This window comes from Antennarius striatus, chromosome 6 (assembly GCF_040054535.1).
Source record: "Antennarius striatus isolate MH-2024 chromosome 6, ASM4005453v1, whole genome shotgun sequence".
NCBI lineage: Eukaryota > Metazoa > Chordata > Actinopteri > Lophiiformes > Antennariidae > Antennarius > Antennarius striatus.
In genome coordinates, this window is record NC_090781.1 from 6,212,314 (window position 1) to 6,238,844 (window position 26,531).

The window sequence follows — 26,531 nt, forward strand, 5'->3', positions numbered from 1 at the left end:
CAAAGAGACGGATGATTTTATATGAAAACACATTTAATACTTCTTGCATAACAGAGTACAAAAGCCACTGATAGAACCCAACATGGATCAATACTATCCATCATTTGACATGTTCAGGTGGAAGCTTCCATGTGTGGTTGAAAAAACAGGTTCCTTTCCTCAAAACCATACGGATAGATTTATCTTAATCAGTCACCTATTACCCAAAAATTGGAACTGTTGAGTTTTGAGAAAGCAGATGCATAATTTAAAGTCCTTCAGAACATTGTTGAAGAAGCTTATTTAGTTTAATATTTACAGGATGTTTTGGAAAATGAAAGTTAACATTACATTACATACATGCATAATAATCAATTATCTCCGTGATGTTCTTCCGGGGCCTTTGAATGGGTTATCCTGTATGAAACAGATAAAACATTGTTCAGGAAAATCTTAAATTACGATCATAAAGATTTTGGAAAGCAATTACAAAAAAAACATGTGAGACAGACTGTAGTAATCCCTCGTTACTTGCGGTTAAAGCAAGTCCCGCCTCTCACTGACCTGCTGTCTGACGGCTGAACAGCCTGCTGAGACCGGCTACGAAAACATAACAAAACAGGGAATTTTCAATGATTCTATTAATAAAGTTTGACTGACTGACTAATCTCAGTATTTCCTAACCGCTGTGGCGCTGGAAATAACCCACTTTAAACTTAATTGGTCTAAAAAATGCTTTTGTCGAGTGTCAGTGCTGTAATCTTGATTCTAGTGACGGTCCATTTTATTGGTTTGCGGAAACACACAGAGAAACTGGCATAAAGGTGAATGAAAGACCCTTAAAGCGGAACTTCCAGCCTTTTCTGAAATTTCAAGAGCAGAGTCACTGCTAGACAAAGGTGTCTACTGTGCTGCAATTAATTTGGAAATGTAGTTGATACCTGAAACAACACGTTACGGGGGGACAGGGGGGTGCATTTAGGCTTGTGTATTCTGTCTGGCAGTGACGTGCTGTGAGATTCACAGAGGTGAGACACCGACGTTAAAGTCAGTTCTATGAGTAAAACAGCGTCACATTTGCCAGTTAATTAGCATCCTGACATTAAAAACTGGATAAAAAATTGTTTAGGACACACAGGAGCAAATAACTGCCTCTCACCTCCAACTGGACTACCAATCGATCGAAACAATAATTAATAAACGAAGGCGAATGTCGGAGCTTAAATATCTGCTTGGAACTTCAGATCAGGAAATAATTGTCCCTGTTCCCACTGACTGACTGTTGATGAGATTCTCCTGGAAATAATGAAGGCTCTGGGTGTTGAGGGGCTGTCGTGGATGACACGCCTCTTTAACATTGCGTGGAAGTCTGGGACAGTGCCGAAAGAGTGGCAGACTCGGGTGGTGGTTCCTCTTTTTAAAAAGGGGGACCAGAGGGTGTGTGCATCACACTCCTCAGCCTCCCTGGGAAAGTTTACTCCAAGGTGCTGGAAAGGAGGGTCCGGCCGATTGTCGAGCCTCAGATTGAGGAGGAACAATGTGGGTTCCGTCCTGGTCGTGGAACAACGGACCAGCTTTTTACCCTCACAGGGATCCTAGAGGGGGCTTGGGAGTATGCCCATCCAGTCTACATGTGTTTTGTGGACTTGGAGAAGGCATATGATCGTGTCCCCAGGGATATACTGTGGGAAGTACTGCGGGAGTATGGGGTGAGGGGGCCTCTCCTCAGGGCCATCCAATCCCTGTACGCCCAAAGTGAGAGCTGCGTTTGGGTTCTCGGCAGTAAGTCAAACTTGTTCCGAGTAGCTGTTGGCCTTCGCCAAGGCTGCGCTTTATCACCAATTCTGTTTGTGATTTTCATGGACAGGATATCGAGGCGTAGTCGTGGTGAGGAGGCTTTACAGTTTGGTGGCCTGAGGATTGCATCGCTGCTTTTTGCAGATCATGTGATCCTGTTTGCGTCATCAGCCTGTGACCTGCAGCTCTCACTGGTCCGGTTTGCAGCCGAGTGGGAAGCGGCGGGGATGAGGATTAGCACCTCCAAATCTGAGGCCATGGTCCTCAGCAGGAAACTGGTGGAATGCCTTCTCCAAGTGGGGAATGAGGTCCTTCAACAAGTGAAGGAGTTTAAGTATCTCGGGGTCCTGTTCACGAGTGAGGGAACAATGAAGTGTGAGATTGGACGGAGAATTGGGGCAGCAGGAGCGGTATTGCAGTCGCTTTACCGCACTGTTTTCACAAAGAGGGAGCTAAGCCGAGAGGCAAAGCTCTCTATCTGCCATTCAATCTTCGTTCCTACCCTCACCTATGGTCATGAGCGATGGGTCATGACCGAAAGAACGAGATCGAGGATACAAGCGGCTGAAATGGGCTTTCTCAGGTGGATAGCTGGTGTCTCCCTTAGAGATAAGGTGAGAAACACTGCTGTTCGCGAGGGGCTCAGAGTAGAGCCACTGCTCCTTCGCGTGGAAAGGAGTCAGTTGAGGTGGTTTGGGCATCTGGAGCGGATGCCTCCGGGACGCCTCCCTAGGGAGGTGTTTCTGGCACGTCCAGCTGGGAGGAGATCTCGGAAAAGACCCAGGACCAGGTGGAGGGATTATATCTCAACACTGGCCTGGGAACGCCTTGGGATCCCCCAGTCAGAGCTGGTGGATGTGGCCGGGGAAAGGGAAGTTTGGGGCTCCCTGTTGAAGCTGCTGCCCCCGTGACCCGATTCCGGATAAGCGGTGGAAGATGGATGGATGGATGGACAATTCATTAAAGGTGCGCCTTACAATCCAGTGTGCCTTATTGTGCGGAAAATACTGTATTTCATTATTTACGGCAATTTAAACATTTATGAACCCTCCCCATACTTAATATATATTAATTATTATTAATTAATTAATTAATTATTAATATATTAAACCACCTTAATGTATATCTGTATTACCTTTCCCCACACTCTTGTAGACGTGTATATATATCAATAATTGTGTTTCTTATAGTGGGCAAGGATGACGCACACAATATTCCCTGAACAGTCTTTACTTGGCGCCCAGCCTTAACAAGGAACAAACAAGAAATGACAACGATATCCCACTCGCACTCTCATCCTCGCTCTCACACCCCCTTCTCAGTCTCGCGAACACATGCTGAACACACAGACCTAGGCCAACTCAGGGCAACACACACACACACACACACACACACACACACACACACACACACACACACACACACACACACACCGGAACAACACGGGTTATCATAGACTGTTGAAAAACACTTTTGTATTAAAGAAAAGCTGCAGGAGGAACCGTGAGTCTCGCTGTCAGCCAATAGCATCTATCTATCTATCTAAGCCCCTCGCTCCCCCTGGAGCATAGGCCATCGACAACAGTACGCCAGATTACTCTGTCCTGTGCGACTCTTTCAAGCTGATTCCAGGTCTTTCCCATCCTCTTCATGTCAGCATTGAGTTCACGGTGCCAGGTGTTTCTTTGCATTTCTCTCTTTTGTTTCCCTTGTGGATTAAACTTCAGTGCCTGCCTTGTGATGGTGTTGGGCGGCTTCCTCAGAGTGCGCCCAATCCATCTCCATCTTCTGTGCCTGATCTCCTCGTCAGCTGGCCGCTGGTTGGTTTGCTGCCACAGGTCTGCGTTGCTGATGGTGTCAGGCCAGTGTATCTGGAGGATCCTTCTCAGGCAGCTATAGATGAAGGTCTGCACTTTCTTGATGGTGGTTATTGTAATTCTCCATGTCTCTGCTCCATAAAGTACTGACTTGGCGTTGGAGTTGAACAGCCTGATTTTTGTGCGAGTTCACACTACTATGGAATTCCAGATGTTTTTAAGCTGCAAGTATGCTGTCCTCGCTTTGCCCATTCTTGCTCTGACGTCTACATCTGTGCCGCCCCGTCTGTTAATGATGCTGTCAAAGTATATGAAAATTTCTACCTCTTCCAGCTCGCTCCCATGAAGCATGACTGGGTCCTCGCTTGTTGTATTGATCTTAAAGATCTTGGTCTTGTCTTCATGAATCTTGATTGCAACTTCTGATGACGTGGCTGCCAGCTCTGTTGTCTTATCCTGCATCTGCTGGTGATTGTGGGAAAACAGGGCCAAGTCGTCAGCAAAGTCTAACAGCTGGTCAAACAGTGTCCACTGAATCCCGTTTCTTCTGTCTGCTGTTGTCTTCATGGTTCAGTCAATCATCAGAAGGAAGAGGAAAGGTGACAAAAGGCAGCCTTGTCTGACTCCCGTCTTCACGCTGAAGCTGTCTGTCAGTTGACCTCCATGGACCACTCGGCACGTCATTCCCCGTTTGGAATTCCTAATTAGGGTGACCACCTTGGATGGCACTCCGTAATGATGTAGCATCTTCCAGAGAGTAATGCGATCCACTCTATCGAAATCCTTCTCATAGTCAACAAAGTTGATGTACAGCGTGTCACGGTTCGGCGTGGCAGTGCTGGTGTGTGGAAGGGGGAGACCAAGCTTGTGGGTGGAGCCACGGCTCCACACCTGTTGGTCCTCTCCACACCTGAGACTCATCCACACAGCCTGTCTGATTATCACACCTGAACTTGCTTTGGTGCTAATGACGATAAGGCTTTTTAAGCCTGGCTCCATGAGAGCTCAGTGCTGGTTCGTTTGCTCATGTTTGGTTCCTGGTAGTCTTTCCTGATTTTGAGTTTCTTGTCTGTCTGGAGAATTTTTCAAGTTTGTTAATAAATCATGGATGGAAGATTTGCTTTTGGTGTCCTGCACTTGGGTCCATATGCCGCCTCATGTGACAGTACGAACCAGCCTACTCTGGACCCAGCGGGCACTGACCTTCGTGCTGTCCTGGCGAGGAAGGAGCCTTTGGATCCGGAACGGGCTGCAGAGTTGAAGCAGCGGGGAATTGCCGCCTTAAAGTGGTTGTCAGCTCGCACTGGAATTCCAGTTCCACCTGCATTGCTGGTCCCCGAGCCTTTTCCAGAGCCAGTTCCCGTCCCCGCACCCCGACCTCAGCCTGTTCCCGTCCCCACGCTCGAGTCTGTTCCTGCATCTGAGTCTGCTCCTGTTCCTGAACCCTGCCTCGAGTCTGCTCCTGTTCCTGAACCCCGCCTCGAGTCTGATCCTGCTCCTGAACCCCGCCTCGAGTCTGATCCTGCTCCTGCTCCCCGCCTCGAGTCTGATCCTGCTCCTGCTCCCCACCTCGAGTCTGCTCCTGCTCCCTGCCTCGAGTCTGATCCTGTTCCTGAACCCCGCCTCGAGTCTGCTCCTGTTCCGGCACCCGAGTCTGCTCCTGTTCCGGCACCCGAGTCTGCTCCTGTTCCGGCACCCGAGTCTGCTCCTGTTCCGGCACCCGAGCCTGCCCCTGTTCCGGCACCCGAGCCTGCCCCTGTTCCGGCACCCGAGCCTGCCCCTGTTCCGGCACCCGAGGCTGCCCCTGTTCCGGCACCCGAGCCTGCCCCTGTTCCGGCACCCGAGCCTGCTCCTGTTCCTGCACCCAAGTCTGCTCCTGCTCCTGTTCCTGACCCTCCCTGGGACCAGTTATGGGACGTCGGGGGCCGTCCCTTGAGGGGGGGGTACTGTCACGGTTCGGCGTGGCAGTGCTGGTGTGTGGCAGGGGGAGGCCAAGCTTGTGGGTGGAGCCACGGCTCCACACCTGTTGGTCCTCTCCACACCTGAGACTCATCCACACAGCCTGTCTGATTATCACACCTGAACTTGCTTTGGTGCTCATGACCATAAGGCTTTTTAAGCCTGGCTCCGTGAGAGCTCAGTGCTGGTTTGTTTGGTTCCTGGTAGTCTTTCCTGATTTTGAGTTTCTTGTCTGTTTGGATAATTTTTTAAGTTTGTTAATAAATCATGGATGGAAGATTTGCTTTTGGTGTCCTGCACTTGGGTCCATATTCCGCCTCACGTGACACAGCGAGGTGTTCCACTCTAAAGATTGCTCAACAATAATATGCAAAGTGGCGATCTGGTCAATGCATGATCTGTTCTGGCGAAATCCAGCTAGCTGGTCTCCGAGGTCCACGGCAGCTTTTATTCTCTCAAGAAGGATCCTATTGAAGATTTTTCCAGGCACTGACAGAAGCGTTATTCCTCTGTAGTTGGAGCAGTTGCTGAGGTCTCTTTTCTTGGGTAGCTTGATGACGTAGCCCTCCTAATCTCTTCCCTGGTTGGTTTTTCACAGTTGATATCTAGGTCTGTGTCTGCTGGTACGATGTCTGGTGGATTTGGGGAGACAGGTCTGTTTAGGAGCTCTTCAAAGTGCTCTGCCCATCTATGTGGTTGCCGCTCTGTTCCCTCGATGATTGCGCCTCCTTGTCTCTGACTGGTTGTTCAGGCCTGCTATACTTCCCTGACAGTTTCTTGGTGTGTCGTACAGCTGCTTCATATTGTTACTGGCTGCTGCTTCTTCTGCCTCCTCTGCCAGACTATTAATGTACTTGCAGTTGTCTGTTCTAGCGCTCTTTTTCACTTCTTTGTTTGCTTTTGTGAAGTCTTCTTGTGCTTTGGCCTTTGCTGCTCTTGTCCTACTGTTGTTCACTGCTGCCTTCTTCTGCTTCCTCTCTTGGGTCTTGCGTAGTGTGTCAGCCAATATCCATTCCATTTGTTGGTGCTTCTTGTAGCCTACTACTCCTTGGCAAGTAGATGTAAGTGTCTCTTTCACCCTCTGCCACTGGTTCTCAATGGCATTTTCAAGAAGTTCCTGTAGCACTTGGTACTTACTTGTGAGAGACAATTTGAATTCTCTGATCTTAAAATCTTTCAGCAGGCTGACGTACTTCTGTCTCTTTGTTGTTGTTTCCATCCAGTTCTTCTTCAGCTTCTGCCTGGTTACTAGCAGGTGGTGATCAGATGTGACGTCTGCTCCTCTTTTAACCCTTACATCCTGTAGGGACCTCCTGAATTTCTTGGCCATGCAGATGTGGTCAATCTGGTTCTCAGTAACTAGGTTCGGTGATACCCAGGTAACTTTGTGTATTCTTCTGTGGGGGAAAATGCTGCCACCAATGACCAGGTTGTTCACTGCGCAGAAGTCTGCAAATCTCTCGCCGTACTCATTCATCACACCCAGTCTTCCCATAACTTCTTCATATCTGGTGTTGTTTTGTCCGATCATGGCATTAAGATTGCCCATGAGGATATTGACCTCTTTCTCTGGAAAGAGGTCAATATCCTCATGGGCCATGACACTTTTTAGTGGCCATGACACTTTTTAGTCTGTCCCAGAACTGGTTCTTATTTATCTTGATCTTTTTCTGAGGGATGCTGTAATGATTCTTCTGTAATGATTCCAAGCAGTGTGAGGTTGTAGCTCTTCATCTCTGCGGCTACTTGACATGTTTTTCCCGTCTTGTACATGGTCCTCACACTCCATGTTCCGATGTTTATGGTCTTTGTCGATAGAAGGGGGGTTGGCTTTGTAGCTTCCATAGATTCACTGTTTTTTGCCCTGTACCCAACCCTCCTTAGTTGCCTTTTACAACTTGCATGGTAAGGAAACGGCAGTCCTATTCTGTGCTTGCCTGGCAAGCTTACCCCGGGTACCACAGAACACACAGACGTAGGCCAATTCAGCTAGGCTTGCGCTAGCCATTCGCCACGTCGCCATAGGCGTGTGAATTCCAGATTGGCTACAAGGTTTTTAGCTTGTGTAGCCACAGTGGCGTTCTTATTTTTAGGAGAAGGCCGAAACTTACAACGTTTTTTTGACTCGCAAAATCCCCGAGCAATAACAAACTTTTTCTCTCGATAGCGCCGCTATTTCCGTCAGCGCATGCCGGCGGAAATAGCCGACGGAAATAGCCGAAGCATGCCGACGGAAATAGCCGAAGCATGGCGACGGAAATAGCCGACGGAAATAGCCAAAGCATGGCGACGGAAATAGCCGAAGCATGCCAACAAACATAGCCGAAGTGACCCAAACGCTCCCGGTTATTAAATATTCACTCGTCATGACCGCCTCTCGTCCAATGAAAAACAAAAAGATTCTATTTTTACAAGCTAAACCCGGGAATTGGTGTACGAGAGGGCAAGGATGATCAATCGAAAGAAATTAAGAATCCAGTGTTATATAATAGAGTTTGTGTTAAAATTCTAATTGAACAACAAATGGTGAATGCTGAGAGGGGGTAGGAGTGGTGACAGACCGATCAGAAGGTCAATGAAAGATATTATCAATACTTTTTTATAGTCTTAGACTTTTGATCCCTATGACCAGCAGGAACAACAAGTGAAGCATGTAAATGTGTATTCACCTTATCAAATTTAAAAAAAACCAACTAAACTATGACATACCAATGGTGTTGGTGGTCAAAGTTAAATATGTCTTCTAGTCCAAGTAAAACTTACAAGTAAACATTGAGTAACATTTTGTATGAGTGTATCTTCACATAGTGAATGCAAGTTTTCAGTTGTTGAATCTCACATTTATACCTGAATAAAGTAGGATAGAGATAAAGATAGTTAAGCTTGAACTGTTGACTTTAGTGTATTTTTGTAGGTAAACTGAACGGAAGATTTTGCCCTCAGAATGCACCAGAATGCAGGAAAACAATCGCATTTTCTAAAAAATTTCCTGGGGAAGGCCCCCCAGACCCCCCATGAGGGGTAACTCCCTAACGCCCCCTCGCGACGAGCGTTGGCCGTCCGTGCACTGCACCACTATATTCACATATCAATACACATAGCTTTGCTAATTCCTTTTACAAAGAGCCACAGTGGCTTCGTCAACTACCCTAAGCCCTAGCTCTAGCCCAGCTCACAGGCATATACACACATACTACAGAACAACACGAGTTATCACAGACTGTTTAAAACACTTTTGTATAAAAGAAAAGTTGCAGGAGAAACCGTGAGTCTCACTGTCAGCCAATAGCATGCGCTTACGGTATCATGTGAATACAAACTAAAAATCCACGATGCAGTGAAGCCACGCATCTTGAAGCGCAAATAAGCGATGGATTAATGTACTGTCAGAAATGCAGCATTAACTATCAGTATATTGCACCAATTTATCTCTTTACCTCATCATCACCATCACTGTCATCAAAAGCAACTCCTCTGGATGACTGACTCTGGCTCTGTGAGCTGTATTTATTGAAGGATGAAGACGATGTTGCTCTGTGGTAAACAAGGGAAAAAACTCACGATTGTAAAATGTAAATCATTATTACGATGTGAACGCTCTATATTTGCACAGTGCAAACATCCACTTGGCATTGTTCCTTTTACTACATTTTATTTCTACTATACCTGGGGGGGGCTCTGGTAGATTTGCTTACAGGTACATCTTCATCAGAGTCATCAATGGTCACCTGGAGATTGACCAGGATGAAGTAAGGTTGAAGAAAGTACAACTCAAATGTTTAATGTAACTGTTTGAATGTTTTTCGACATTTGACTTACTTCATCGACATAAGATGTTGTCGCTCGAGCCCTAGACGATCTCTGAGATGCAGCTTGAAAAGCTGAGGAATAAGATGTAAGGATGAAGGGGAGGGAAAGGAGGAGCTTGACAATTTCATACCATGGTAAAATGTGTTCACACTGGACGTCTCTTGCTTCATTTTTTTGCTGTCAACTCTTTTCCATTTGCACCATTTTCTTTTTTATTAAAAAAAAAATAGAGACAGGAGAGTGAAATGTCTGCAGAAAAACTCTATAATCTATTTTTCAGAGTATTTGTTCCTGAGCTCAAATAAAAATATTGTGATTTTCAACTTGTTTCATCTTTTTGTCATTTCTCTATAAAGTGTCCAATTATGACATTTTTTTGTCACAAAATGGCTGGGACACTAACAGATGCAAGAAAAACTGTACATCGCTTGCCTCACGAGGAGACTCCCTCTTAAAACACACACAATAACATCCAGGGACTCTCCTACCATGCATGATACTTCTGCTTTGAGCAGTTCCTGAGGATCTCTGGGAACGACCCCGCCCTGCTGACTTTGGTTCAGTGGCTGTCGCACCTGGATGGACATGTGAAGGATTCACAGAATTGATCAAGTTGAATTAAATAGCTGATTACTGGAAAATTACCATCTATATTTTTTTGTTGTTACACTTTTATGATTTTTTAGTTAAAGGATCTCACTGACATCTAAAAAGAGCAAAGATTTGTGTGCAATTGTGGCATAAAACAAATCAATTTTGACCTGTTCCAAATTTCAATGAGACTTCAAGTAAATGCTTTATCCTGCAGGTCTTGTCTATTAAATGTCCAAAGATGCCATGGTATATGCGGTTTTAAACGGTTTACTTCCCTCTGCTCCACTATGTCACTTCATATTTGTGTCAGGGAATATGATGGCTCACCTTGCCCCCTTCCACGCCCACCTCGTCCCCTGCCACCACGTCCTCTGCCTCGGGTTGGTGGAGGCGACAGGTTTGAGCCTTCATCAGAGTCCATATTAACATCAGCAAAGCCATCAGGTATTTCCATATCTCCACCAATACCTCCACGTTCCACACGGATAGCTTTGGCTCTGTTCATAGCCTGAGAATCATAAACAAGACTCGCACAACTAGACAAAGACAGCTACCACTACGATACTACAAAACTTTTGAAACATAACTTACTTCACTGATTTCTTTCTCTTCCTCAGCTGTATTCTTCTTGGAGTCTCGAAATCGCTGGATCTGAAAATGTAACACCAACTATTAGAATAATATACAGCATCAACTTCATCCACTCTGCATTCCAAGGAGTCCCACCTCTGTGTCTATATCCTGCTCTGTACTGACACCTCTGGCCTGGAGGTGGCGCTGTGTCTTCTCTAACTGGTAATTGATGAGCTCCTCAATGGCTTCTTTCTCATCTTTGTCAACAAACTCCTGAATGGCCTTTCCCATACCCTGTTCACTCAGAAGAGACAACTGCACCGTCTGTGAAGACAAGAATGCAAATAGTAGAAAATTAGTGTTACTTACTCAGTACTTATTTTTAGTATATGAATCAGCCTGTGTCATACCTGCTCGGCTGCCTCAAAGTACTGTTTAACCAGGTGTTCCACTCTCAATCCCTCAACTGCTGTGGTTTTCACCAATTTGCTGTAGTCAACATTAACCTCATCTGAAAGGCCCAAAGACAAACACACACAACAGACTGTGAGCCAATCTACAGTATATCTGGTACTGTAGACCCATAGCTTAGCATTTGGTTCATCTCAGACCTTTGACGTTCGCATTTTGCTCACGCCGTCTCAGAAAGTGAATGATATCTTTTGGATTGGCCACAAGGTTCACATACGTCTGGCAGAAACGAGAGGTGTTGAACGTCTCAAAACCTCCACTGTAGTCCACCTGGGAGAGGCAGTGAAGGGGATGTGTTTGTCTGTGGATTAATTCTGGGACCGTACTGTATGTAGCTGCAGTGTGTGTTTAAGCCTTACCCTCAGGCGAATAAGAGGCTTCTCCGGGGTCTCTGGACAGCCAAGTCTTTCTCTTTCAGCCTCTTCTATCATCTCTGTGACCTACAGAATGACAAAAGGAAAGATATAAGGAAATTTAGATTCTGGAGCAGAAGGTGAATGATCAATGGTGGCTTTAGGTGTTACCTTCGCGTGGCAGAAGTTCTCCACTTTCTTTATGAATTGTGGTGTCCCAGGTGTGAAGAGGTCTTGGTGGTCAGCCAGAACCACATCCTGGATGAAGAACTGACGTACACTCTTTAAGGGGATTTTTTGCAGGTTCATTTTACGACCTTTCACCTTCAGCAGGCCTATGTGCCTGGATACACACACAAAATTGGCTAAGTCATCATTTTGCAACATACTGAAAGTGGAGACCATCATTAAGCTGTGTGAACGTCTGCTTGTACTTTTTGGTGGCTTCTCCAGGGGACAGGGAGGTGGCAATAGAGCTGCCTGGCTGTGTCACGTAAAAGAGCCGTTGTTCATTTCTGGTTGGTGTTATCAAACACTCATGTTCATGACCCCACACCACAAGGTCAAGAAATTCATCAAGGAACTGCTCAGGGATGTAGTTAGTGGGTCCATGCTTACTCCTACAAGGAAATAATAAGAGACATAAAATACATGACAATGAAACAAACAGGATGTAAACTAAGAAAACATAGCAGTTTAATTCCTCAATGACAAAATGGGATTGACTTTGTAAAATAACAAATAAAATGTATTTTGGGTCAAACGTTCAAAGGCTAGGAACATACAACGGCCCACTCTTCTTCACAGAGGCCTATGAAGGCTCTTACACATTCATATAAAAGCTTGATAAGGCCAGAATCACCGCACAACTGGACTGCATGAGTCTCCATCTCCCAGGTGGCAATGCTGCAGTTACACCTATGGTCATACATTTTTCTCCTACAATTGGAGGAGAACCACTGGACACTCCAGTGGTCACTTTTCTTTCAACCACTACACCTCTCCACTGAAGATCAGCCGCCATTTACTCGCAATAGAACAAGGCAAACTTCATCAGAAACAGCAACTCAAGTAACTGAGTTAGAACAAACATTTTAACAGAAGTTGATGTTTGATTCCAGTGTGGTATGTCGTATTTATTCACCTTATTTATTTACTTTACTTTCAACAATTATATTAATTAATTTAAGCATTATTTTGCTCGGACCCACAGTTTAACATGTTAGCCCAAAAATTATTAAATATAACAATCTTAAATTTCTAATGGACTTTTTTTACTCATTAAGAATCTCCCCATGTGTATATTTGAATAAGCTCACTTGAAAATCACGTTGTCACACAGTCACCAACTCCACCCACTACCTGTCAAGCAAGCGCCCAACCAATCACGGCGCATCTGCCAGAAGGAATCACGATATGAACGATATGGTGTAAGGCATCTGCTATGTTAGGAGAAAAATAACTATACAAGGACCTCATAATTTTAGAGTGTCATAACTGTTCCAACAATTTCCATGTTTTTGAGCAAAGAGTCCAAACAGCAGGAACGAGACAGACAACGGCAACGAATTCTGAGTGAAACTCCGACTGAAAGAGAGGAAAGGATTGCGTCACAAAAAGAGAAGTACTATTTAGCCAGAGCCAATGAATGCCAAGCACAAAAGGAAAATCGCCACGAAAAAGAAAGGTGGGGTGTACAAAAAGTATGCTATACATTCAGTGTGTTAAAGCCTATCAACCAAAGGTGTCTATCATTAGTTATCAAATAAATAGACGAATGCCGTTCCCAGTGATTATTAACTATCTATCTTGCTCCATAGAACAAGGTAGCTATTTATTCTTTTTATATATTTAGTATTAAGTCTGATATTATTGTTTTATTGTGGAATTTCCACGGGTTCCCGCTAGTAATTTTATTATCAAAATTGCTCACGATAGACCCAACATGTATTAATCATTATTAATAGGTGTCAATTAGTTATTTACTCTGCTAATAAATCACTGCTTCAGTCTGAGATACAGAATCACACACTATAACAGTCCAAACATTACACACGTTTAAATTAGACCAACTTTCCCTTAATAATACATGATCTTCCAACAACAAGCACATGCATGCACACACCTGTTTTGGTGAATGGCAAAGAGGTTAAACCACTCATCCTGGTCTTCTTTGGGACGAAGCATCATCACCTGATTATTGACAAACATCCTGTACAATCGTTCATCTGGAATTGAGCCTTAAACACACAGAAACAAACAGTGATCACTGTTTCCATTGGTCCGAGAACAATGTAGACAATTATCACACAGAATACACACACTTACCGAGGCCATATAAAGCCAGTTTGGTATTGCCTTTCTGCATGAGAATGGGACTGATCTCAATCCTCTCTACTGAGTGTGAGTGGCCGAAGTGATTGACCAATCCAGAGGCACTTAGTAAATCCAAAGCACACAAACCTTCAGCCTGAATAAAGAATGCATGCCATGAAGATAAATTATTTCATAAGAGTGATTAAACAGGCACACACAGAAACAAATAGTTCCGTATAATGTTATAATTTTGCCTCCTCTAATTTTGGATTACAGTACAGTACTTATTCACACTTCAAGATGCACTGCTTTACTACATTACGGATTTTTAGTAGATAGTCATGTGATACCATACGCACATTCTATTGGCTAACAGCCTCTGTGTGTATGCTGCGTTTTGAGACTCGCTGAACACAGCGCACTTCCGTTTATTAAAGTAACACTTTAATTAAAGTGTAATAAAAGTAATTTCTTTCAAGTGTTTTAAACAGTCGATAAGAGAGTGGGAAAAGGTAATACAGATAGACGGTGGTTTAATATCAGTATGAGAAGGGTTCATGAACATTTAAATTACCGTAAACAATCAAATCAATAGTTCATCGTTATATTGTGGAATTTCATTTTTCAGGGTGGTCCTGCAACATTAATTAACCACGAGTAACTGGGACAACTCACCCCAGTTGGGTCATCGTGGTTACCATGGATACTGAACACAGGAATCGATATGTTCAGATTTTCATCCTGATAATTAACCCAGGGGAACCTATAATACAAATCAGCATTGACGTAACATTTATTCAGCATCATTTTACAAGATTGGCCACATTAAAACAGCAGGACTGACTGGGTAGTGTTGAAGTTGACAGTCTGATCACTGAGGATATTGAAATGTATGGGCGAGTCGCCCATGCAGTATTGCCGTAACATGGTTGTGCAGGTGTGAAGGGACCGACGTGATGGCTTGTTGTCGTGGAACAAGTCACCACCCAGCAGAATGAAATCGACCTGCAAGAAAATAAATAGAAGAAGAAAAAAAAGATTAGGTGGAAACTGGTGATGCTATTCAAGAAGACAGATATAAATAAATCTGATCAACAGCCAAAATAAACATATGATCCTCATGCACATTCATGTTTAATAATATGCTCATACCTGCTGTGTCTTGGCGATATTCAGGATCTCATTTAGCGTGTTGTACGAGTCATTTCCACGAATAGCATCCCTCTCAAGGTAGCCAAGGTGAATATCTGTAGCGATCAGAATCCTGAAAGTGTCATCATCATCCCTGACAAATAAACAAAAACAAAAAAAGACAAAATTTATTGAAAATGTAACACAAGTATTATGTTATACTGTATTATTCTAAACCTGAATCCACCTTAATGTTAGACTGTATTTTGGTTTATCTAGAAGAATGTTATTTATTATTTATTATAAATGCAGGAACTATCTTAATAACAAAAGACACAGCTGCAGCATATTCAGCTTTAAAATAAAAATTTGAAAACTTACAAGGCTTTCGCTGAGGACATTTTGGCGTGGGGAGATGACAACTTTGTTCACAGCTCTCAGGTAGGCTCTCAACGCTTTCCTGCAGAAAAAAAGTTATTTTATCAAACCTCTCCGTCTCAGAGATGCTACGGAAATATAAAAAAAAATACAATAAGGGATTACAGATGTTGCCAACGAATTTCTGAAAATAACGCAAAAATACACTAAATCTAATGACCTCCAAATTATTGCATTTAGCGTGTCCTGGAATCATTATATATACATTTAACCAATTTAACTATTTAGCAAATAGCATGTTAAGTAAAAGTCAATTGCAATATTTTACTGCATAATACATTATTAGAACAGTGTGATGATTTAACTTTCATTTTAGCAAGAAACCCTATGGGTGCGTGTAATTAATTAACTAACAGGAAGTAATACTAAGACACCGATTCGGTCAAACGTTCCTTCATGTGTACAGAAAAGGTTTATTTACTTATTTAGTTAGTCTAGTAAGTATTAGTCGTGTACGATATAAACATGTCGCGAATTGCTAGCAAACCCACCTCTATAGACTTGGAACGTTTGCTAAAACTCCCGGCAAGTCTTGCAAAGGTTTTCCCCGCCCCTTTCTGATGGCTAGTGGTTATTGTAGTTCCACATTGAATATTTGGCGTTCTAAATATAGAGTATACGCAGAAGAAAAACTACATTTCCGCTAACCCAGTTATAAGCGTTCCTTTTGGTTACAGAGGCACACCGATCTTACATTCATACACGTCTCGTCTGTTTGCACGGCGCCTGACGGGCTAGACAGGTCTGCATTTCATACGTATCCCTGTGAAACCCTGCTTTATTTGAGCAATGTCTGCTTTTCACAATCCATGATAGAATTGACAGCTCCAAAAACGACGCTTAGCTAGAAAACTGTCGTACGTAATACTGTTGTACGTGGCGTTAACTTTAAATTTTAACTTGTAATTGAGCGCAAGTCAGGAAGTAGGATCGGCTGCCATTCAGTGGAGATGTCAAAAACACCCATTACTGATCCCACGCCAGAGAAGGTAATTCCGTTAGATGTTGCTTGGTTGTACTCAAAAGTTGGAATCCAGGCTTTCTATCACTGTATATGTTACTCGTTATGTTATTGAGGGTATATGGAAACCTACCGAGCAGCAGCTGCTACACCTCAGACCTGGTAGTGTTGCACACCTTGAAATTACACTGAAAATTCAAATGAATGTGTTGCATTTGTGTATTTTTAGACAATCAGATCACGTCGTAACGTCAAGTCGTGTTAAGGCATGAATTTATGAATTTAATACATGAATTTAATACGTTTACAGTATTTCAGTTTCTGTCATTTGCCAATTATTGCATAAGATGAGTTGGTAAACGGTACTACATCATGAAAATGAAGTTATTTTTAAATTGTGCATTATTATCAAGACTGTAAATGTATGCAATGTTTCTCAGATAAATTTGACTCTGTGTCTCTTAAGGAGCTCCTTCCACCAGCAGCACCCAGCGGCGTAATGTCTGACAGCGTCTCCCTCCCATCTTATAAAGAATACCCTGCTCACCGTCCTCTCATTAAAACACTTGTACATCACACCCCTCACACGCGCACACATCAGTCCTGTTATCCATCTAAACCTAGGAAGGCATTCCCAGAGACCAGCATCGAAGGTAACTTTCAACTGTGTGAGGGAGTTTTCCCTTTACAATGTTTCCATTCGGGTATGATGGTGTTAGAAAGCTCCATGGTTACTTGTGCAACATGATGCCACACTACTTGAGTGTCTCAGCTACACCATCACCTATTCATTGGGTTCTCATCCATTCCTCCTATTCATCTGTCTAAATTTAAAAGTAAACGTTATTACATTAGATTATGATCACACCGCTCAATCTGTTCACCAGAATCCATCACAACATCTCCATATGATTCTCATTCTTTACACAGTTAATCTTGTATGTGTGTGCGTGTGTGTGTGTGTGTGTGTGTATGTGTGTGTGTGTGTGTGTGTGTGTGTAGCAATCCTTTCTGCTTTGAGGAACCTCCAGGAGAAGATCAGGAGGTTGGAGTTTGATAGAGAACCTACAGAGTTCAGACCGCACACGATGGGAAAAGATGCATCCTGCACATTTCTGCAGAGTGATAAAGTAGCTGATGGGCAGAATGATCAGACAGGAAAAGGCACAAGAAGGGAGATAAGTGGAAAATCTAACTGCAATCGAGGTAAGTGTGAAACAACAAGTTTTATTGTTCCTTTTTATCTCTGTATCTCATTGTCTGAGATATAGTGGGGATAGAGACAGGGCAAGGAAAAGAGAGAGAGAGAGTGGCAGATAGGCCAGATAGAATTTCCAGTCCAGATTGTGCTGTAGTTACTGAAGTGGAGGCGGAATTTCCAGGCATTTGAATTTTCTGTCTTCCATAATTGTTCCCCACCTGTCGGGTTCTGTTGGGCTCTGCTGAGTTTCACCGCGACAAACCTATTTGGGATAGGATAGAATGGCGGCGTGTGCACACGCAGCGGCTCCTCTCTCTCCCGCTAGAGCAGTTCTTTTCGTGGTTTTTTTTTTTTTTACTGCCTGTGGGTCTGAGAGCACTGTAATTTCAGCTGTGCTGTATGTCGTGCATATATGGTACATTTGACAATGAAGTTGACTACGACTATGACTATGACTTTCAGCATTGGTCACAAACTTGGATGCTGCAGAGTCTCGCTGTGTAAAGCTGGAGCAACAACTGTATCACATGAGGAGGATGTTACACAGCACCAGAGCAGACAGGACCAGTCTGATCAAGCAACAGGTCAGCTTTGTGTTTTGTGTCATGTGCTGTAATACAGACACTGATCACATTTACTCATAAAGAAAAGTTTATGAGTAAACAAATTTTACAAATAGATGTGACTGAGCAAAGTTTGTATGAGTGTATAAATTACAATTCTTGTTCCGGTACATATGGAGATGACCAAGTCAGCCAATCAGCAGTCTGACACAGAGTGTGAGCGTTCCCAGTTGGTTAAGCTGGAGCGACTGGAGCGGGAGTATCTTCGACTGACCCACACACAAAATCAGGCCGAGGTAGATACAAGGACTCTTTAGTTTGTTCAGGCAGCGCCTGTCCTACAGAGTACATTTCTGTACCAGTCACAGCCTGCCACAACAATCTGTCTGCAAATAGGTTGATTGCAAACAATCTATTTGCAGACAAAAGAATAATAAATATATACATATGTATATATATACATAAAAGAATATATACATATACTGTATATGTATAAAAGAAAATATACATATTCTTTTATACATATATAATGAAAGAATATATGCATACAGTATGTATGTGTATAGATACAGGCATGTATTTCTTCTGAGTGGTTATAAATGGAAACCTGTTTGTTGATACCCATTAAACCTCAGATCAATTTGGAAGTTACAATTTAGTTCAATGAGAAATGTTTTTAGGTTATGTTCTAATGTTTTAGAATGTTTTATTCTAAGTGGATGATGAAAAAGAACTTCAAACTCTTTTATGATTATAATCTGATTGTGATGATTATGAAAATGGCAGATGAAGATTCGGCAGCTGGAGATGAAACTGCAGGAGGAGGAAAACCAGAGGAAGCTGGTTCAGGATAAGGCCAATCAGGTGAAAACTCAGATTTTTATTTTTCTTCTTCTACTTTAACGCTCTCAACTGTGAGTTTGTGATAAAGTAACTCTGCTTACGGCGTTTTGAGTTACATTGTTTGAGATTATACTTTAGTTTTCAAAAACAGGGAAAAACAAGAATTCATTTTTTTTGACTTTCGACTCTCCACCACAAATACTGGAATCTTGGAATCACCAGTAAATTGTTGAAAGCTAATAATATAATGTTACTTTACAATAAATAAGAGTTAAACAAATATTATTAGCCTGTAGCAACCCTCGTGACCAGCAATGTTGAAGAAGCTCCAGAAGACGAGATATCAATATTTTTATCTTTGTAAGCTTAAACTAAATCCATATTAGCCAAATATTACTGAAATGCATTCATAAAATACGGTAAAGAACTGGGAGTAGTCATTTTCAGTTTAGCCTGGAGATGACTTAATTCGACTTATGTCGCGTCTTGTGGAACCAATCAGTGATGTAAGCCGAGTTTTACCTGTGGTACTTATTTCTGAAAGAAAGCTTATTTTGTTGTTTTACACCCTCCGTTCCTCAGCTGCAGAAAGGCTTGGAGGTCAATAGGATACTGCTGCAGTCCGTGTCACCTTGCTTGTCCAACAGACAATCTAAAGAGAAGAAGTCGGGTTCAAAGGTAAACATAGTCATGCAGATGTCTCTCCAGGCTTACTACATCTTTACATTTAACTTTAAATGTAATGAATCAAAAGAGTCACCCACTGTTCTCCCTTTGTCTCATCATGACCTCTGTTTGTCTTTGAGGAGAATTTGGGGATATAAAAATGGTTCAACATTTTTGACAGTAAATGGGGAAATCAATCAATTTGTCAGTTTCCCAATAAAAACAAAAACCCCATCCAACTCATGCTGCCATGCTTTCCTCTGAACTGTACTGAATGCTTGAAAGCAGTGATGTATTGTAATTGTCAGTGTTTGTCCGTCTGTCTGTTTGTCCGTCTGTTAGTCCATCTTTGTAACTGTTGTAGATAGAAAGATGAAATAGAAAGCACATTATTCAGCCGGCAAACGGGATGAAAATAAGATGATGACCTTGACCTTTAGACAAATTTCAAATTTTTTACACTCAGGAACCGTATAAGTTAGAAAGACGAGGGAGAAGGCCAGTGTGAGTAAGATCATAGATCAAAGCTAGCTTTGAAAATAGGTCAGGGTAAAATTTTGAATTCAGGGGTGTCGCGGGGTGTTGCAGTCTCTGACTGCCTTGGTTCTAGTTTCATTTTTGTCTTTGCAGAGATCTTCTCCACAGCAATCTCCCCCACACTACAGACTGAACCTCAGCGACGTACCTTTTGTTGCTGGAACGGTAATTTTGTCACATAAAGTACAATTCAAAACTCTGCACACTCCTAAGGTGTATCCAAACATTTGACTGGCATGCATTTGTGGTTTTATCATTGGAATGAAATTATATTTATATTTTCTAGTGCTCCACTTGCACTAGTTTTTCATCCCTCCCTACTTCTCCCCAACTTTCAGTCTGTAACCTGCAGCCACTCAGTCCGAGCAAACGTCCAGTCAGTTCTGTCCCTCCTGAAGCAACACCAACCACACCTTTGCAACAGCCGTGTCCTCTCAAACAATGGAAACTATGAGACAGGCAATTGCAGACATTCAGATGCTTCCTCTTCCTCCTCAGCTAGTGGGGAGGAGCTATCAGAGCTGATTCAAGCCCTACAGGGGGAGCTGCAACTCATGAGTTTGTGAGTATGGGTCCATCAGAGCTGCAAATGGAATGAATGGGTAAGGATCATGTTTAGCTTTATTTTTGTTATCATGTGTTCATTAAGAGAGCAGGACAAGCTGATGAGACAGTCAGAGGCCAGTGTGTTTGAAGAAGAAAGAAAGGAACTTCAGAGGGAGCAGGAGAGGCTCCTGCTGAGGATGGAGAGGAAAGGAGAACAGATCAGTAAGCTCTACAAACACAAAACACAGGTGTGTTTAAACAAAAACAAAAAAAAATCACACAAAACCACACTGCAAAACCAAAAAAAATTTTTCATCTGTCCTCTCGTTCACTTTTCCTTTCCTCTCCACATAGATTAAGAAGTTGAGAAAGGAAGCCAACAGTCACAGTAGGTCAAAGAGTGGGGATGAGGTGAGAATGAATGCCACAGCGTTCACCAGAAGTTGCTCTGCTGGACAAGGCAGAGTCAGACCAGGAGCGAGAAGCCAGAGAAACCTGAGGCTTCTGAGGGACATGAAGGCTCTGCAGACATCTCTACGCACCTGAAAGCCACCAGGAAATGAACAAGGAATGATCACAGGCGTCCAATTACTTGTTAACCACCTTTAATTCCTATACATGGACCTTAAAAAAGGTTTGAAGGCTTGGAAAATCAACTGACCTGTTTTTGTTAATGCAAAATCTGCCTGGAGTATCATCCTGATGGCACTTAAGTGTTGTAACAGCAGGGAGCGCCACAGAGACAATGAACTCAATTGTTTTATTTTTTTATTTGATTTTGACTTTTATTGTAGTTTTCTGCCCATGAAAATCAGTCAAACAGTGTTTGAACAAAACTCATAGTTTAATTTAAAAAAAACATTTCCTCTTTTTTAACTTGAAGAAGCAATGGTGCTAAAACATTCTTGGGTTCTTTATTGGTTACATTATTAAAAATTTAATAACTTTTCCGCAGAATGAATGCAGCAGCCATTAGTAATGCAAAGAAACAAAGAAACTACAGCAGTTTAATTCATAGTCTTGCAAGTTGATCGTGTTAATGGTTTGAGAAGGACCTGTGTTATTAAAGTCATTGTCCTGTCTCCTGTCACTCTGACTGAATCTGATGTGTTTTACTGTATAGGAGTCTATGTGTGTGTGAGTGCATGTGTGCTCTCATGTTGTATTCACCGATAGGTAAGTGAATTTGGGTTATTTTGTATATTTGACAATCAGACTGAACTATAAATAAGCACAACCTTATTTAAGAAATAAAAGATTGAGTTTGCATATTATGACATGACTGCTTTGGTGTGATAATACATGTACTGTATATGTATGCATTAGTTTTATGCATAGCCCACCAAGGATTAAAGGATATTCCTAGGATTGAGTCCATGTCTTAACCGGATAGACGTCCTTTGATTTCACAAGTTTTCTTTATCATAATTATTAATATCACCAACCCCAAATTTTAACCAAACGAGAAAAAACAAGCAAGTAATTTCTTCACAGAATATAGTATTCCATTTCATTTCATCAAATGAGTGTCACAAATTTTTGGTATTGTGATTGCTCTTCTTAATTTGCAGCATTCTGTGTTTTGGGGATGTCTTGGTCAGCGCAGAGTAGAAAGTGTTTGTTGCATCCCCCAGTGATTAGTCTGTAAGTCAAGACAACATCAGTATTGTTCCTCACCGGTCAACTCTGTCCGCAGGACAGAAGCACTCAGTTTAAAGGTTGTCAGGGTCAGCTGAGATCATCTCAGAGTGATATGACAACAGCTTCTCAAATTTATCATATGTTTCCGCTTCCGGGTACAGAAACAAGTCCACTGTTAAACAAAGAATGAAAATCCAGAAATTAAAAAGTACAAGTACTTCCTTTAGAGGAAAAAAGTAAAGCAATGAAAGGAACTTAAAAAAAAAGACAAACATAAAGAGTCTATAATGTCAGGAAGTCAAGTTGTTCATTGATTTTAAAATAAATAAAATTCTTCATAACATTACATAACTACTTCAGACTGAAATGTAACACATGTAATTGTGTCAATTGTCTTGGTGCTTTTCCGACGGTAAGTCTGCCGTTTTTACACAATTCATACAAATTTTTCACTGAATTAGTCCTGTATAAGCTCATATCTCCCGGGAGGTAGAAGGAATTGAAGAGCCATGGCCAAGGAACCATTCTGCTTCATCTTCAAGTTCAGAAATGGAGAGCAGGGGGATGGGTACACCAGGGAAAAAGCATCATCCAGTCATAAGAGTATAAAATGTGAGAGTAAAATGTATACATGATAGCTGAAACTTGTGTGTGTGTGTGTGTGTGTGTGTGTGTGTGTGTGTGTGTGTGTGTGTGTGTGTGTGTGTGTGCGTGTGTGTGTTTGTGTCAGTATAGAGTCTATACTATAGACTCTTCGGGAACACTGAGAAAACGAGTATCAAACGAGTGTCTAAGCACACACTTGAACCTCTATTTCATTTTATATTTTGATTGACAATAATTAAGTGATGAGTGTGATGTTGTTTATTGCAGGTAGTCGGTGATCACAGCTGTCCATAAAAGACGTGCAACCTGCACGTGCTTGTCCCTCTCCAAATCCGACACCTTAGGTTCTGAGGGGAGCCCAGACATGTGATCCTCGCAGCAGAGGGTCCAGTGTCTCATCACTTTTGACCGGGCCTGGATCGCCATGGCCAAATGAAAACCACACTTGTAACAAGAGTCCGATGTTTGTGTGGTCAGGTGTGATCAAATCCGTCAGGGGGGAGGGGGGGGTCACACAGAAAATGCCCGAGCTACATCGATGTTAGTAAAGAAGGACAACCTGTTTTCTGAAGCAGGTTCTCATTTTCTGTGATTCAACCTCAGTCATGCTACTGGTCTCAAGACTCTGTTTCGGTTAAGGAAGCCAGTTTGACTTTAGATCCCTCCTGGTGTTTGGTCAGAACCGGTCGGTTGGTGTAGATGTCATCCACAGGTAGAAGGAATGTGACTGTTTTTACCTTGGCCCTACAGAGGTCAGTAAATCAAGAGAAACAAGAGTTAATATGGCTGCAATGCTTCATGTTGGGAGATGTCTAAACTAGTCAGAAAAAACTTGACACTATTTGTCAAATGAAAGCTAAACTTAAAGAGTATTACTAAAAGTCAGTTGCACGATTGTCTGTACCTGTTTTTGTGCACATATTCCTGCAACGAGTGCCTGTTGGAGACTCTACCCACATCTCCTCTGGCTGAATGTCCAAAGACGCTGTTCCCATGCTGGATTTCTTTCTGTAATATTCCCCACTCAGAGTGACTTTGCTGCTTCCCGTCAGTCCACCCCTCTCTCATCGTCACACCAGACAGGTTGGAACTGATAGAGTACCTTCGGACCGTCATGATAGTGTTTTCTGTAAAATAATGTGAACAATGTGCATTGGAATGGATTTGTTGCCACCGACATGTGATGGAAATAAATCTGTGATCTAATTTTGAAATTTTGTGTTATAAAAATGCAATAATGTATTCAAACAATGTAGATACATCTCTTTTCCATTCATTACTCAAGTGGTTGTCAGTTCTTTACATGAAAGAATTTTGTTAAGCATTTTAGTAAAGGATCACTGTGTTGCTTTAAACAGGGGTGGACAAACTTTGTACCTGGTGGGCCACACAGAGTTCGAAAATATGACAGGCGGGTCAGGCAAGGAGCAGATGGATGAAGTGTTTATTTGTACTAATGCAAATGACAAGTAAAAACATATAACAGGTTTTGGCCTGTAACAGGCAGCAAAACGTTCATATGCGAGGCTTACCATAAAAATTATTTTACAACTGGATTTGTTTCATAACAGTAGATGTAACGTGTTTCAGTGGGAACAGTGCTGCTGGTCTCCTATTATTTCCAGTGCATCAAAGTCAAACAAGTTTGGTGGGCCGGATTACAAAGACTAATGGGCTGTACTGTACATTGCCAGCCGTAGTTTGTCCATGTCTGCCTAAGAGACTTTGGAAGATCCTGTGTTTTTTGGATTGAGGAAGTAAATTAGAATATCTTTCCTCTTACTCTATAAAATTGTAACTTTTCTTCCCTTTCTGATGAGGCCAGATTATTTGAGGGCTTTAATTAATAATTTTTGCCTACTACCTTATCCTTTAGCTTGAATTGATTCATTCCATCATCTTCTTATCTGTTTCTTCAAGTCATGGGGGTTGCTGGAGCCTATCCCAGTGGGCTTATGGGCAAAGACTGGATATTCCAGGCACAATGGCAGTGCACCATGGAGCCGCATGAAAGACAAACAACCACTCAGTTGGAGAACCCAGAGAGAACCCTTGCAGACGCAGGGAGAACATAAACTCCACACAGAGCAGGACTCGAACCCTTGCCTGTGAGACAACAGCACAACCTACTGCGCTACCATGCCGCCCTTAGTTTTAATTTCGCAAAGATCAGCATAACATAAAATTTGATCTACATTTTTCCATCTGGTATGTTGTTTGCAAACTCTTTCATGTGTGACTTATAACATATAGAGTGCTGTTTGTAGAACAAAAAATTCCAAAGCAATGACCTCCCTCACCTTTGTATTGTCCCTCCAGGACTGGTGCAGATGAATTCCGCCTCAGGTTCACGTAGGGGTTTTCCTCAACCCCCGTCCACTGCTCTGCTGCTACGGATGCTGGGATGACTTTCCCAGGCACGTTCCCAAGCGACTGCTGATGGTAGTCTCTACGCAGATCCCTGTTCTCCACCTCCAACTTCTTGATTTCATCACGCATCTCCATGATGACTTCTGCCAAGCTCCGGGTGCTCTCCATGACACTTCTGCTGCGCTGCCAGAACCACGGCTTCCCAAAAACTGGAGACTCATTCAGGAGAAGCTCGCTGTTCTGCTGCTGGGGTTTTAACATGTTCCTCAGAAGGTTTCAACTGTGTACTTCAATCTCAGTCAGCATCGTTCTCTGAGGAGATTACGTCGCCTTTCACCACTTATACAGCAGAAAGGCCTCCGGTGATCAGCCAGCAGCACACAGTGGATGTTTTATTCATCTGCCCCCAGTGTCCAGTTTCAGGAACACTAAGCAGGGGTCGGAAATGAAATGTGCACAGCAACAGAGCTTGAATGGCTGGGGACCTACTAAATCTGAAGAAGCACTGAAATAAAAACTGTGTGATGACTTTCTTATAACAATGAGCTGTATTTATGTGGCAACATCATTCTTGAACTCAAGAAATTATGCAAGAAATATTATTTCTAGCACCTCTTTTTTTTTTGGCTTCTCGCAAAGAGTCTGTCTGTTGTTATAGTAACCTCCCTTGAAATTATTTAATCTTTCAGAAAGATAACCAAGGAAACAAACAGAGAAAGGGGCCCATTTGGGCATTTTGACAAAGAAGATTGGAGCATTCATGTCAAAATTAAATGGTTATAAAATTCAGTTTCACTCATTTCACCCGATGACAGAGCTGGAGAGGCATGGGGGTTGGCTGTCCTCTACCTTAAAGTGACGTAACTATCTGTGTTTTTATGAAAAGTGCTCATGTTTTTGAAGGAAAAAAATAAATAACAACAAATAATTAACAAATAATTAAGATAGATTTCACTTCAAATGACTTCAAATACACACAAACTGGACAGAAAGGAAACTAGAACCGAGGCAGTCACAGACTACAACACCCTGGGACACCCCTGAATAGTGCTCTCACCTACTGTCATTGATCAAAGTAGTAGCTTTGATCTGTGGTCTTACTCACACTGGCCTTCTCCCTCGTCTTTCTATTTTATCCGGTTCCTGAGTGTAAAAAAAGTTGAAATTTGACCTTGACCTAGTTTTCTCAAGGTCAAGATCATCATCTCATTTTCATCCCCTTTGCCGCCTCAGTAATGTGCTTTTTGTTTCATCTTTCTATCTGCAACGGTTGCGAGGATATTTGGTGAACATACTAATGGAAGAACGGACAAACGTACGGACGAACACACAAACACTGACACTTCCAAAACATCACCG

The 26,531-nt window shown here is 42.5% G+C and overlaps 3 protein-coding genes across 7 annotated transcripts; 1 reads left to right on the plus strand and 2 right to left on the minus strand.

Moving 5' to 3' along the window:
• Positions 1-12: 12 nt before the first annotated feature.
• mre11a (MRE11 homolog A, double strand break repair nuclease) lies at positions 13-15,719 on the minus strand. 4 transcript variants are annotated; one of them, XM_068317773.1, is made up of 20 exons: positions 15,182-15,719; positions 14,822-14,916; positions 14,514-14,674; positions 14,345-14,432; positions 13,682-13,823; positions 13,479-13,593; positions 11,788-11,973; positions 11,525-11,696; positions 11,360-11,440; positions 11,141-11,270; positions 10,940-11,040; positions 10,683-10,853; positions 10,548-10,607; positions 10,284-10,464; positions 9,851-9,937; positions 9,372-9,433; positions 9,219-9,280; positions 8,990-9,086; positions 544-579; positions 13-396 (listed from the first exon to the last, which is right to left on the minus strand). In XM_068317773.1, the coding sequence occupies exons 1-20, from the start codon at positions 15,432-15,434 to the stop codon at positions 355-357; spliced, it is 2,322 nt and encodes a 773-aa protein (XP_068173874.1). In that variant the 5' UTR covers positions 15,435-15,719; the 3' UTR covers positions 13-354. The 4 variants fall into 4 exon arrangements, with proteins under 4 accessions (XP_068173874.1, XP_068173876.1, XP_068173875.1 ...); XM_068317775.1 differs by having other exon boundaries at positions 14,822-14,954; positions 15,182-15,351; XM_068317774.1 differs by lacking the exon at positions 544-579.
• Positions 15,720-15,939: 220 nt separating this feature from the next.
• Positions 15,940-21,851, plus strand: cep57 (centrosomal protein 57). 2 transcript variants are annotated; one of them, XM_068317777.1, is made up of 11 exons: positions 15,940-16,227; positions 16,666-16,852; positions 17,202-17,405; positions 17,863-17,984; positions 18,143-18,259; positions 18,750-18,827; positions 19,389-19,484; positions 20,103-20,174; positions 20,348-20,571; positions 20,659-20,803; positions 20,910-21,851. In XM_068317777.1, exons 1-11 carry the CDS (start codon positions 16,189-16,191, stop codon positions 21,099-21,101), a joined length of 1,476 nt encoding a protein of 491 aa, XP_068173878.1. In that variant the 5' UTR covers positions 15,940-16,188; the 3' UTR covers positions 21,102-21,851. The 2 variants fall into 2 exon arrangements, with proteins under 2 accessions (XP_068173878.1, XP_068173879.1); XM_068317778.1 differs by lacking the exon at positions 20,103-20,174.
• Positions 21,852-23,419: 1,568 nt separating this feature from the next.
• Positions 23,420-25,433, minus strand: LOC137596743 (putative coiled-coil domain-containing protein 195). Its single transcript, XM_068317469.1, has 3 exons — positions 25,103-25,433; positions 23,707-23,929; positions 23,420-23,546 (listed from the first exon to the last, which is right to left on the minus strand). The coding sequence occupies exons 1-3, from the start codon at positions 25,431-25,433 to the stop codon at positions 23,420-23,422; spliced, it is 681 nt and encodes a 226-aa protein (XP_068173570.1).
• Positions 25,434-26,531: the final 1,098 nt, after the last annotated feature.

Bases quoted from the DNA above. Each gene is read 5' to 3' on its own strand.
- mre11a (XM_068317773.1), bottom strand. From the start codon at position 15,434: ATGATTCCAGGACACGCTAAATGCAATAATTTGGAGGTCATTAGATTT. The intron at 13,594-13,681 runs GTAAGTGTGTGT...TGTGTGTTTAAG, and splicing joins ACTGGCTTTATATGGCCTCG to GCTCAATTCCAGATGAACGA. The intron at 11,697-11,787 runs GTACAAGCAGAC...GTGTGTATCCAG, and splicing joins CCTGGAGAAGCCACCAAAAA to GCACATAGGCCTGCTGAAGG.
- cep57 (XM_068317777.1), top strand. From the start codon at position 16,189: ATGTCAAAAACACCCATTACTGATCCCACGCCAGAGAAG. The intron at 19,485-20,102 runs GTAAACATAGTC...TTGTCTTTGCAG, and splicing joins AGAAGAAGTCGGGTTCAAAG to AGATCTTCTCCACAGCAATC. The intron at 20,175-20,347 runs GTAATTTTGTCA...CCCAACTTTCAG, and splicing joins TACCTTTTGTTGCTGGAACG to TCTGTAACCTGCAGCCACTC.
- LOC137596743 (XM_068317469.1), bottom strand. From the start codon at position 25,433: ATGTTAAAACCCCAGCAGCAGAACAGCGAGCTTCTCCTGAATGAGTCT. The intron at 23,930-25,102 runs GTGAGGGAGGTC...ATTATTTTACAG, and splicing joins CCTGGAGGGACAATACAAAG to AAAACACTATCATGACGGTC. The intron at 23,547-23,706 runs GTACAGACAATC...TGACCTCTGTAG, and splicing joins GAATATGTGCACAAAAACAG to GGCCAAGGTAAAAACAGTCA.